The sequence below is a fragment of the Protopterus annectens genome, chromosome 6.part0 (assembly GCF_019279795.1).
Source record: "Protopterus annectens isolate FY-2018-M chromosome 6.part0, PAN1.0, whole genome shotgun sequence".
NCBI lineage: Eukaryota > Metazoa > Chordata > Ceratodontiformes > Protopteridae > Protopterus > Protopterus annectens.
This window is the reverse complement of record NC_056737.1, coordinates 917,813,710-917,826,758: the sequence shown is the minus strand read 5'-3', so window position 1 is coordinate 917,826,758 and position 13,049 is coordinate 917,813,710. Positions and strand designations below refer to the sequence as shown.

At 40.5% G+C, this 13,049-nt stretch overlaps 1 protein-coding gene across 1 annotated transcript in view; it reads right to left on the bottom strand.

Moving 5' to 3' along the window:
- Positions 1-13,049, bottom strand: part of EML1 (EMAP like 1) — a 1,110,860-nt gene that overhangs the window by 403,378 nt on the left and 694,433 nt on the right. Inside the window, exon 5 of the mRNA XM_044073595.1 lies at positions 5,798-5,932. Coding sequence (XP_043929530.1) covers positions 5,798-5,932 — 135 coding nt within the window. The remainder of the gene's footprint in view (positions 1-5,797; positions 5,933-13,049) is intronic.

Sequence of the window (13,049 nt, the reverse complement as noted above, 5' to 3'; positions counted from 1 at the left end):
AGGCAGCCCTTCGGTCGGCCGGATTCCAAAGTCTGGGTCTGGCCTCGGCTGGTGTCGCACTTCACCCGACATCATAGCTGCAGTTATTCGGGTATAAAGGCATCAGCCGACGCCATTTTCCTCAGTGTTTCTTGCCCCAGATGCCAGGTGCCCTCTTGGAAGGCTAAATTTGGATAAATGCCAATGATTCCAAATAGTAGAGAGCAAACACAAAAAATAAGCATGTATGTACATATTTACAACAAATACACCATAATAGATTCCCCCAGCTAGCTATAAGATGGGCAAATACCCTAGGAGCACCACAGAGGGAAGGGGTGGGTAATCCTGACTGCAGATGCATTCCTATCGGACATCTACATTTATGGTAGGTACAAAACTGTACTATGTCCTTCAAGGATGCATCTGCAGTCCTTACAAATGGGTAGAATACCATAGCCAAACTGGGGGAGGTGGACAAATAAAGTTATGGTGTAGTTAGGATCCCTTGCAAAACAGCAGTGGCAAAGCCTGCTCGGGATCTAGAGTATAAAGGTAAATTATAATGCTTGGCAAATGTATGCACGGAGCTCCAAGTAGCAGCTTCTAAAATGTCCTTGGTAGCCACTCCTCGTAAGAAGGCTGTGGTAGTGGCTGTTGCCCTTGTAGAGTGAGGCCTGATGTTCTCTGGAGTTTTCTTTCCATGGTAGGAGTAACAAAATCTAATGCAATTTCCTATCCACTTGGAGATTGTCTGTTTTGAAATTGCTTTTCCTTCCCTTCCTGTTGCATATGCTACCAGTAGCTGGTCAGTTTTTCTATTGCCCTTGGTCCTGTCCAGGTAATAGCGTAATTGTCTATGCACATCCAAGGTATGTAGTAGTTTTTCTCCCCTGTTCTGTGGGTTAGAGAAGAATGTAGGTAGGTGGATAGCCTGATTTAAGGAAACTCTGGAAACCACCTTAGGCATAAAGGAAGGATTTGTTCTCATGGACACTATCTTGATGGAAGATCAGGAAGGGTTGCACTGCCATTAATGCCTGAAGTTCAGATACCCTTCTTGCTGAAGTGATTGCCAGCAGGAAAGCAGTCTTCCATGATAAGTATTGCAATTCTGATGTTGCTGCTGGTTTGAAAGGAGGAAGTGTCAATTTTTCTAGCACAAAGTTCAAGTCCCATGCTGGTAATGGTGGCTTCCTAGGAGGCTTTACATTTTTAATTCCTCTCAGAAACTGTCTGAGCAGAGGATGTGAGAAGACAGGAGGATCCAAGTCGTACTCTGCTGAAATAGCTGATGCATGAATCTTGATGGAGTAGGACAGGCCTGTGTGGAAGAGCTCTGCCAAGTATTCCAGAATGTTGGCTATGTTTACCAGTGACACATCTTCTCCTTTTTCAGTACTCCAAATGAGATATCTTTTCCATTTTGATGAATAATTTTTTCTTGAGGGTCTGCGAGCCTCAAGGATAATATCTTTAACCCTTTGGGATAAATTTGGGTTAATTGGTCTTATGCAATGTTCCAGGCAGTCAGCTGCAGAGTTTTCAGGTTGGGATGCAGATTGTTGTAATTGTTCTGTGTTAACAGCAAGGGAACCAGGGGTAGTGGCCACATTTGTTCCCGAGACATGCTCCTCAGTAATGGGTACCAATGTTGCCTTGGCCAGTCTGGAGCTATCAGAATGATTCTTGGACGGTCCTCTTTGATCTTCAATAGCACTTTGTGCATCAAAGGAAGTGGTGGAAATGCATATGCTGCCATGTTTTTCCAACTGAAGGATAGGGAGTCCACCTTCCAAGCAAGTGGGTGGTACGTCCTTGTGCAGAATTTCTTTAGTTGGTGATTGTGTGGGGATGCAAATAAGTCTATTTCTGGGAGTCCCCATTTTTTTGTAATGGTTTTGAAGATGCCCGGATGCAGCATCCATTCGTGGGCATCCGTGGTAGTCCTGCTTAAAATGTCTGCTAGGATGTTTTCTTTTCCTGGTACAAAAATTGCTTTCAACTGTATGTTGTAGCTCAGGGCCACATTCCAGAGATCCAGTGCCATCCGGCAAAGAGGGTACGAGTGTGTGCCTCCCTGTTTGTTGATGTACCACATAACTGTGGTGTTGTCTGTCCTTATCAATAGACCTTGCTGAAGGAATGGTCTGAATGCCTGAATTGCCAGTTTTACTGCCAGCATTTCCTTTAGATTTATGTGTAGTGCAGTTGGTTTTGAGACCATAAGCCTTGTATGCACTTGCCCAGCATGTGTGCCCCCCAACAGAGGTCTGAGGCGTCTGTCGTGATGGTTTGGCTTGGTTGAGCACTGTGAAAGGGCAATCCTGTGTTTGATTGACAAGCCTGAGCCCACCATAGGAATTCTTGCTTCAGGCATGGAATAATGGGAATCTGGGTTTCCAAGCTGTGCTTGTGTTGAGACCATAAATTCCTTAGGTACCACTGTAGTTTTCTCATATGCAGCCTGGCATGAGGAACCAATATTATGCAGGATGCCATGAAGCCCAAGGCTTGCAGAACTTTTCTTGCTGTCAGATGGTTCTGTTTTGTTAAGGCCAAGAAGTAGAGAGGTAGCTGCTCCTGTTTTTCTACTGTTAGGAATGCCATCTGCCTTGATGTGTCCAACTCTGCACCCAAAAAGGTTATTCTCTGGGATGGTATCAGTCTTGACTTTTTTAAATTGACTGTGTATCCCAGGGCTTGTAGCAGATAAATGACCCTTTGTAAATCTTCTGCTAGCTTGCTTTCGTTGTCCGCTTGTATCAGGCAGTCATCCAGGTATGGGTAGATTTGGATTCCCTGAAGCCTGCAATGAGCAATTACTGATGCCAGGCATTTCGTGAACACTCTGGGTGCAGTAGATAAGCCAAAGGGCAATGCTGAGAATTGATAATGCTCTGATCCTGCAAGAAATCTGAGGTATCTTCTGCAGTTTGGTCGTATGGGGACGTGCAGGTATGCCTCCTTGAGATCTAGAGTCACCAGCCAAGACTCCTTGCCCAGCATGGGAAGAAGCTGCTGTAGGGTCAGCATTTTGAATTTTGGAACAATGAGGAATGTGTTTAAAGCGGACAAGTCGAGAATAGGTCTCCATTTGCCTTCTTTTCTTGGTACCAGGAAGAGTCTGGAGTAAAATCCCTTCCCTTGCTCCATAGATGGTACCTTTTTTCTACAGCTGTCATCCTTAATAATTGAGATATTTGTTTTAGTGCTTCTGCCTTTTGATCTGGAGGTAGGTTTGGCATTCCTCTCTTCCCTGGTAGAGTATGGAAGTGAAACCTGTAACCTTGGTCTATTATCTGTAAAATCCACTTGTCTCTTGTGATGTAATGCCAGTTTGTCGTAAATAAGGCTAGCTTCCCGCCTAAGGGTGCTTGCAGTTGTTCCCTGGTAGGCGGTGCCAGAGCCAAGTCACTGTGATTGAACAGTAGTTGTGGTGGTGGCTGTGTCTGTGCCTTGCTGGTTGTTGCCCTGCCACTGACGTCCTCTGTAAGCACCCCTGGATTGGCTTCTGCCTCTTGAACGCCTATTCCTACCTCTCTGAGTTCTGGAGGAGTCTGGAAAGGACCAATTCTTGGAGGGCCAATTCCTGCTAAACCTCGGAGGTTGGACCTGCAAGAAATCTTTTACTGTTTGGACAGATTTTGCCTTCTCTTCCATCTTCTTCAGTACTTGTTGTGCAGGAGAGCCAAACAAATTGATCTTATCCATAGGAGCATCTAATAGTTTTGATTTGACATGGTCTGGTAAGGCCTGTTCTTTTAGCCATGCATGCCTTCTGATGACTGTGCCAGTCATGGCTGATCTAAAGGAAGCCTCCAGTGCATCATAGCCGCACTTTTGGGAATGGTTACTGACTTGTTGAATGTTATGTACCATTTCCTGCACATATTTTTTGTCTACTGTTTCATCTGAGGACACTTTTTTGGTTAACTGATCTAGTAAAAATTCTTGATACTGCATCATGTGAAATTGACAGTTCAAGGCCCTAGCTGAAAGAGTAGCAGAAGTGTAAACTTTTACCCCATCTCTCTAAGGATCTGGATTCCCTTTCAGAGGGAGGGTTTTGGCAGAGGTGGCTGCTACAGCCTTAGGTCCTTGGGAGATAGTCTCTGGATCTGCAAGGGGAGCCTTATATAAGTGGTAATGTGTGTCCGGGACCCTGTAGTATCTATCGGGCTTAACAGGGGCCGGAGGCAGAGAATCAGGAGCAGTACAAGCATCATTAAATGCATCATCTACAACAGAAAGAACTGGAGGTATGGCTAAAGGCCTATGTTATGGTAAATGCAGAAAAGTTCTAAGCCTTTTTCTGGAATCTGAAAAATCCTGGCCCTGCCACTGAAATTGTTCCCTCATAGCATGCAGGGTTTCCCCAAAGGAAAATTCCTCAGGCGGAGAGGCAGAAGGAATGGACTCTTCACCATCAGAGTCTTCATAAGGGGAGTATGGGGCCTCTGGAGGGTCTGTATCATTTGAATCATCAGAGGAATCATCCGAAGACACTGGCTCAGGGGGCTCTGCTCTAGGCCTCTTCTCTGGAGGCGGATGAGAGGCCCTGTCTGGTTGAGGTTGGGATCCTCGGATTAAAGAAATGAGATCCTGTGCTAAACTAAGCATTTGTGAACTAGAGCTAGGCCTGTGAGAGGGAGGTTTAGCAGGCATAGATTTAGTAGTTTTAGCTGCTTTAGCCCTGGCAAAGGCCTTAATGGACATGGCTGCAGGTGGCCTAGCAGCTCTACGTGCAGGGGTTGAAATATCCAAGGGAATAATGTCTGATAATTCCTGAGAAACTGTAACAGTAAGTGGGATATCAGAAGCCGATTCCACGAGGTTAGAAGAGGCCTCGGCAGGAGGAACATTTTCGGCTGAAGGAGGAACCGCTTGCTTGGTTTCAGCCGAAACAGAGACACTCGCGGTTGGCTTAACCGCGGTTTCGGCCGAAACCGCGGACCGTGAGTGTTGGTCCTTTTCCTTGCGTTTTTTAGAAATTTGCGAAGTCGGAGGATCCGACGGCATAATATAAGCAAAATCGGAGCCGAAAAACTCCTCGGCAAACTCCGACCGACGTCTAAGCGTCCGCCGGTTAAAAGAAGCACAGGCTAGACAAGCTGTGACGTCGTGGTCTGGGCCTAGACAAGGTAAGCAGTAAGAGTGGAAATCTTTATGAGGTATTTGTTTCCCACAAGTTAAACAGTTATTCACTTTTTCTGACATCGGCTGAGGCAAGAAAGAGTCCCCAACGGGGTACTTAGCTTTTTAGAAGTCTTCGAAGTAGTTTTCGGTAGTAGTAATCTGTGGTTCTGACCGACCGGCACTTGCGAACAGCTTCTGCTTCGGGCGCCACGCGGCAAGAAAGACTGAGGAAAATGGCGTCGGCTGATGCCTTTATACCCGAATAACTGCAGCTATGACGTCGGGTGAAGTGCGACACCAGCCGAGGCCAGACCCAGACTTTGGAATCCGGCCGACCGAAGGGCTGCCTGACGACAGGACAACCCATTTGTAAGGACTGCAGATGCATCCTTGAAGGACATCACAAATTCCAGCAGCTGAAGGAACAAACTTACATATTTCGTGAAAACTTTTTTTCTTGCAGTAACTATCACAAGGAAACAGATGAAGGAAGCAGAATGAAAACTACATTTTTTCAGAGACAGTGGCAGTGTTATGTGATAAAACAGCAATGCGGAGGACAGAAAAGAATTACTGCTTTCCAGAATCAAAATATACCCTGAAATTTAATAATGATATGAACTGAAAAATATAACTGCCATTTTATATAAGTGCCATTTTAACAAGAAAATGCATTTACCTGTCGCTGTTCTTCTTACTGCTGGAAGAGCTGCTTGTAGATCCTGTGCGGTTGCGATTACTCTTGGAGTCTCCAGAGCTGTCTCTTCTGCCTCCTGAGGGTACACGTTCTGTAGAACTTGTACGTTTTCCAGAACTGATTAAAAAAGAAAACAGAACATGATCTTTTCTGCATGTTTCTTTTTTGCATTTACTGGATAGCAATTTGCATTTGACACAGTGGATGAAGGCTGTGAGCCATTAACAAGCTCATACCCTCAATCTTCATTTGTATTCTTTCTGACCTTGAGAAAATCACTTAACCAAACAGTACTCTGGGGCAATTGGGAATTTAGCCCAGACTCCTTAACAGTCTCTTGGACTGCATGACTTATAACTACAAATGAAACTGCAGGCACTAGCAGCCATTGTAAGGCACAATACAGAACTAGTGTTACTCTTGCACACTACTCTAAAGAAGAGATGCATTAAAAAAGCCAGTCATTTATAAAACTTGTATTTATGATGTACAGCAACATAGTGACAGAGTAGTTAGTGTAGCTGCTTTACAGGGCTTACTTCTGTTTCATTTCTTGGCCTTACTTGCCTTTTGTGCAGTCTAGATGTTCTCCCTGCGTATGTGTGCGGATTTTCAGCAGATGATCTGGTTTCTGCTCACAGCCCAAACATATGCAGGTAAAATAAACTAGTGAACTTCCAAACTTCCCAGAGACTGTGTGTGGTGTACATATTAGTTTTCAGCATGTGTTAACTTGTTTGCCCTTTGGCACACTGGTGCCCCATCTAGAATAAATTCTCTCCCTTGCACCCACTGGTTGCTCACCTGCAACCTTGAATAGGATAATGTAGGTATCAGAAAATGAATGAATGAAGGCTATGCATTAAACACTAAGGATAAAGTGATGTAAAAATGTAGTGGAGTATCAAAACACGGAGGAGCGAGCAATAATCCAAACAAGATGCAAATAGCTGAACGAAACACAATGGCAACTCTGGAAAGTACAAAAACTTTTAATAGAAATAAAAGATGAGCGCTTTCGCGTGGTCCATCCACGCTTCATCAGATAATTTATCAAGTCAAACTGTTAGGTTTATATACATCCGCTAAAGCGCGGGAAAATCTACTAATTGATTAATTAAAACAGAATAAATGCTTGACTTTTAAAAAACATGTTTCAAGCAAACATATTGTGTATATATATATATATATATATATATATATATATGTTACTGCACCTCTTATCTGACAGTAAATAAAGCGCAAATAAACAAATAAAATATTAGACAAACTAAAATTAAAAAGTTTTTTAAAAAACATATACAATGTTAAATTGCTTTATATATATCATGGCTGTTCAGTGTACAGCAACTTCATCTGTGCAACTGATAACAGCATTGAATGAATTATAACATATACAACTTAAATGATATAAAGGGTGTATATAAAATGTGTGGAATGTTAATATGTCAAAGATACATATAATGAATATAGAATATATAATAAATGTTACTGTACAAATTCAAAATCAAAACATAAATACTAAAATTAATAACTAATGATTAATATCTGCATCAAAGTCTGCTCCATATACACAATGTCACAACATTGCAAAACTTGTAGATATTATAAAAATGTGAACAAAAAATATATGAAATAAACGATTCTGAAATGAGAAATCAATTAATGCTAGGCTGTATCCAGATAATAAATATCAATACAAGTGAACACTGGGTGCATAGTATGTATATATGTAAACATATGAAAAAATATATATATGTACATAAAACAACAATCGCAAAATAGATGCAACATAGTGTATTAAATCATGTGCATAAAGACCATGTGCTTACTTCTTGGATATTAATGCTGGTTTAATAGAAAGATGGGCGTTGATTCCTGGCTCTATATGTGCACCCAGTCTTAATATCCAGTTAAGTTCCATGAGTGCCAAATAATTCTCCTTATCTCCCCCTCTCTGATCTTGTTTTACTTCTTGTAGGACTCTAAAGCAGAATGAGTGAGTTGGAAACTCCATGATGTGCTTTGCCAAGGCATTGGTTTCTACAGCTTTACGTATATCATATAAATGATTATAAATACGTTCCTGTAATTTTCTCTTGGTTAATCCTACATAAAAAGCCTCGCATTTGATGCAGGTGGCAAGATAGATCAAATTGCGAGTGTTGCAGTTGGCACGGAAGTAAGGTCTAAAAACATAATCAGTGTTGGGGTGCTTAAATTGTTGTATTTTGGTTATGTGTTTGCATCTATTGCAATTGTAACAAGGATATGTGCCAAAGTTCTTAGTTTGAATGCTATTAATTAAGTTACTACCCTCATCTATCTTAATGTGGAGGTCACCACATAAGATTCTTTTGAGGTTTCTGCTATTCTTATATAGAAACCTGGGTTGTTTACTCACAACGTCTCTAGTGTGAGAATCTATAGTTAAAATGTGCCAGTTATTATAAATAACCTGCTGTATGTTTTTTATGTCACTGGTGTATGTGATGATATAATTGATATGGTTATCTATGGCATCTACTCCCTTATAGTGATTAAAATGGTATTTCATGTATTTCAAATCTTTATTCTCCTGCGCTGTGGGTATAATGTCGCCCAATATCCCAGTTTTAATATTCCTGACCATGGAAGGATTATATCCTCTATTAATAAATAATTTCTCCAGAGAATGTGCTTCTGTGTTTAGATCTTCTATTCTGCTACATAATCTATGAATCCTTACGAACTGACTTTTCACTATGCCTTGAAAGATATGCCTGGGATGCATACTATCAAAGCATAGTATGGAATTTTTCCATGTGGGCTTCCTGTATAGGGTTGAATCTATAGTACCCTCAGGGGTAAATCTAAGAGTAACATCAAGAAAACTTATTTCTGTGTTGGAAGTTTCTTGAGTAAAACGTAGAAACGTGGTGGTGGTACTCAGGTATTGCAAAAATGATTCAAACAGTTCCAATGAACCTTCCCAAATTATTATGATGTCGTCCACAAAACGCCTATAGAATTTAATAAACTTAAAGTTCTCATGTGTAAAAAGATGTAACTTCTCCCACCACAGGACTACCAAGTTGGCATAGGTGTTTTGCAGGGGTGCCCATGGCCACCCCCCACTTTTGCAAATAACAAGAACCGCCAAACATAAATGCATTATTGAATAGTACCAGTTCTAAAAGTTGACCTATCAGTATGATTCTATCACTAGAAAAGCTGGTTTCTTTAGATAGTAGTTCTTTTATATATTCCATTCCAGTATAATTCGGTATCGAAGTAAATAAGTCCTTAACATCCAATGTTATAAACAAATATGAATGATGACTGTCTAGTGTTAAATCTTTGATATCACTGAGTAGGTCATAAGTGTCTTTTAGTATAATGGAAAACTGATTTACTATAGGTCTCAAAATATCTTCTATTAATTTAGAGACATGTGCTGTAATCCAGTTTTCCCCTGATACAATAGGTCTAAGGGGAACTGGATACATACCCTTGTGCACCTTGGGTATCCCTTTGATCACTGGTATGGTGGGATGTTCTATACACAAGAACTCAAAAGTCTCCTGGCTAATCTGGCGACACATGAGGAGGTCATACAGAACATCTTTAACAGTTTTCACAATTTGTGTTACTTCTCTAGATGTTATGGGAGTGTATGTATCAACTCCCGATAACATATTGAGCATACTTGTAGTATATTCCTGCCTATCTAAAACCACTACTCCCCCTCCTTTAACGGCTGGTTTTATAACAATATGAGTGTTCTGTTTAAGTTCACTAAGGGAACGAGTCTCTGCTGGTGTTAGATTGTAAAATCTACCTTTTTTATTTGCTTTACTAAACATCAAATAATACTGACTTTCACAAGCCTTAAGAAAGCATTCAATGTGTGGAGGCATGATAGGAATGAATGTACTTTTTGTCCTATAGGGTATATTCCCCTGATCATAAACAGTATTATTGTTAAACAGCAATTTTAAACACAACCTTCTACAAAACAACCTGAGGTCGAGTAGCGTATCAGTCAATGTTGCCGGAGTGGCCGGAATAAAGCTGAGGCCTCTGTTTAAAACATGAACGCTTGAGTCATCCAAAACAAGGCTAGAAAGATTAAACAGTAAATCAGAAGTCAGTTCTTTTTCCTTCTGTTGTAACCGGGTAGTTCCGCTGAGTACTTCCTCTTGCGGGAATCCCTGCTGTGAGATCGCCCCCTTACGGGATGTGGTGTAAACCATTTCTGATACGGTAAAAAAGTTGCCGAGGAAGGCAAAGCACTCAAGGTATTCTTAGGAATAGCTCCCGTAGTGGCAGAGAGTCCTTGATGAAAAAGAGCTTCCTGGTTGGGAGGGGGTGTGTCAATGATGTGAGTTTCAATGTGACTAGTCTCAGGTAAGGTTGCCGCACCCATTTCTCTGTTCATCATAGATGTAGGCACCTGAGGTAAAGATGGTATAACATTATTAGTATCAGCAGGTCTTTTAGATTTAGAAACAGAGGCCGTTTCTGGCTGTGGCAATGAATTCGTGGTTTGGGAGGCTTGATATCTCGGCCAAACAAATACTTGGCCTTTTTGAAAATCGTGGTAGTCACGTAGCAACTTCTTTTGTTTGGTGACTCTCAGTCTATCACTGAATAGATTTATTTGTGAGAATGTATGATTGATTTTATCAATGCAGTACTCTGAAGTAAACCGTTCCAATAGTTGTTTATACATAAGGTCAGTCCTGTTTCTTAATTCAGTTTCCAGTGGTAAAAAATAGTCAAGCATTAATTTAGCATAGTTAAACCTCAACTCTATATTTAAATCTTGCCACCGTTTAAGAAGCTCAGGATGTGAATCCCCGTAAGTGGGCATACAGAACACCCGCATGCCCCTGGGGACTACCTTAAAGTGAATACACGCTTCTAGATGTAGCCTTTGCCAGGCGTACCTCTGAAGTTGATATAAATTATCTTCTAAGGTCTTTAATAAAGAATGAAATTCTGTTAGATTCTCACCATTCGTATTGAGACTGGTGAGCCCAGCCTCTCCTGTGAAGTCCAGAGACAATAAAGGGTTGCTGTGAATGTGTATAAGTCCATCCCACAACGAAGATGTGTCCCTCGGCTCCGGATCCAAACTGATGATAGGCTCCATAGTGTGCTGGAAGTGCTGGCCAAAAAGTAGTGACAAAAGCGTATGAGAAAGTCAGCGTTCCTGCTTAATGATACTGCACCAAAAAAACACAAGGCAATGTAAAAACGTAGTGGAGTATCAAAACACGGAGGAGCGAGCAATAATCCAAACAAGATGCGAATAGCTGAACGAAACACAGTGGCAACTCTGGAAAGTACAAAAACTTTTAATAGAAATAAAAGATGAGCGCTTTCGCGTGGTCCATCCACGCTTCATCAGATAATTTATCAAGTCAAACTGTTAGGTTTATATACATCCGCTAAAGCGCGGGAAAATCTACTAATTGATTAATTAAAACAGAATAAATGCTTGACTTTTAAAAAACATGTTTCAAGCAAACATATTGTATATATATATATATATGTTACTGCACCTCTTATCTGACAGTAAATAAAGCGCAAATAAACAAATAAAATATTAGACAAACTAAAAAGTTTTTTAAAAAACATATACAATGTTAAATTGCTTTATATATATCATGGCTGTTCAGTGTACAGCAACTTCATTTGTGCAACTGATAACAGCATTGAATGAATTATAACATATACAACTTAAATGATATAAAGGGTGTATATAAAACAGTCTCTTGGACTGCATGACTTCTAACTACAAATGAAACTGCAGGCACTAGCAGCCATTGTAAGGCACAATACAGAACTACAGTTACTCTTGCACACTACTCTAAAGAAGAGATGCATTAAAAAAGCCAGTCATTTATAAAACTTGTATTTATGATGTACAGCAACATAGTGACAGAGTAGTTAGTGTAGCTGCTTTACAGGGCTTACTTCTGTTTCATTTCTTGGCCTTACTTGCCTTTTGTGCAGTCTAGATGTTCTCCCTGCGTATGTGTGCGGATTTTCAGCAGATGATCTGGTTTCTGCTCACAGTCCAAACATATGTAGGTAAAATAAACTAGTGAACTTCCAAACTTCCCAGAGACTGTGTGTGGTGTACATATTAGTTTTCAGCATGTGTTAACTTGTTTGCCCTTTGGCACACTGGTGCCCCATCTAGAATAAATTCTCTCCCTTGCACCCACTGGTTGCTCACCTGCAACCTTGAATAGGATAATGTAGGTATCAGAAAATGAATGAATGAAGGCTATGCATTAAACACTAAGGATAAAGTGGTAAAGAAAATGCAGTGGGCGTATCAGAAGTGTGATATCATACATTGTGAGTTCCAATACTATGAATCATGAACTGCTACTCCAAAAGAAAAACAACAATTCTGAAACGGGCTGTTACAACTTTTAAGTATTATTGATGGGACTCCACCATTGTAGGGGGAATGCGCTGCCTCATCCCAGTTATCTATCTATAGTGAGTTCAAGGTACTGTACCACAGGATACAGATGGCACTGAGATGCAACCTCAGACTGTGTACATTCCCATTACTTGAATTTCAGTAGGAACCTGAAATCATCATATAACAACTATATACGAGGTAAGACAGTTTTTAAAAACAGGTCAAAATTTATTACCTGTGAAATCCTTACTTGTGGTTGCTGTGGGAAAGCAGCATTCTCTTACTGCTCAAGTTGGTTCAGTTATATCAGGCCAAGACCAAACTGAACTTACTTTTGTCTCATTTATTCCAAACAAATAAATGCCAAAACAATGATAACCATAAGGTGCTAAAATACTATGTATGACATCAGAACTAGAGGAGGACTTCTGTGTTCCAAGTCTAAAGTTATTCAAGAAAGTAAAGTCAATACAGTCCACATTTAATGAAAAACATAGGCATTCTTGAAATATATTACTGCAACATGGAAGAATCTGAATCGATTCAAAGTAAAGTGAAAGTTACTTTTATATTATGTCATTTTGTTTTTTATGCTTTATTTAGTCAGACAAATAAACACAAGAAAATATATTCACAAGAAAAACAGAATTAGAACAGGAGTACATAGTCACTAACTTAAAATTAAGAGGATATGCCATTGTAATAGGATTCAGACAGACTCTCCTGGAGGAAGACTTGGAATCAAATGCCTGAAATCAGGAAAAACAGGTGATTCCAAAGGGCTGGTTGAATGCAGAAAACCTACCT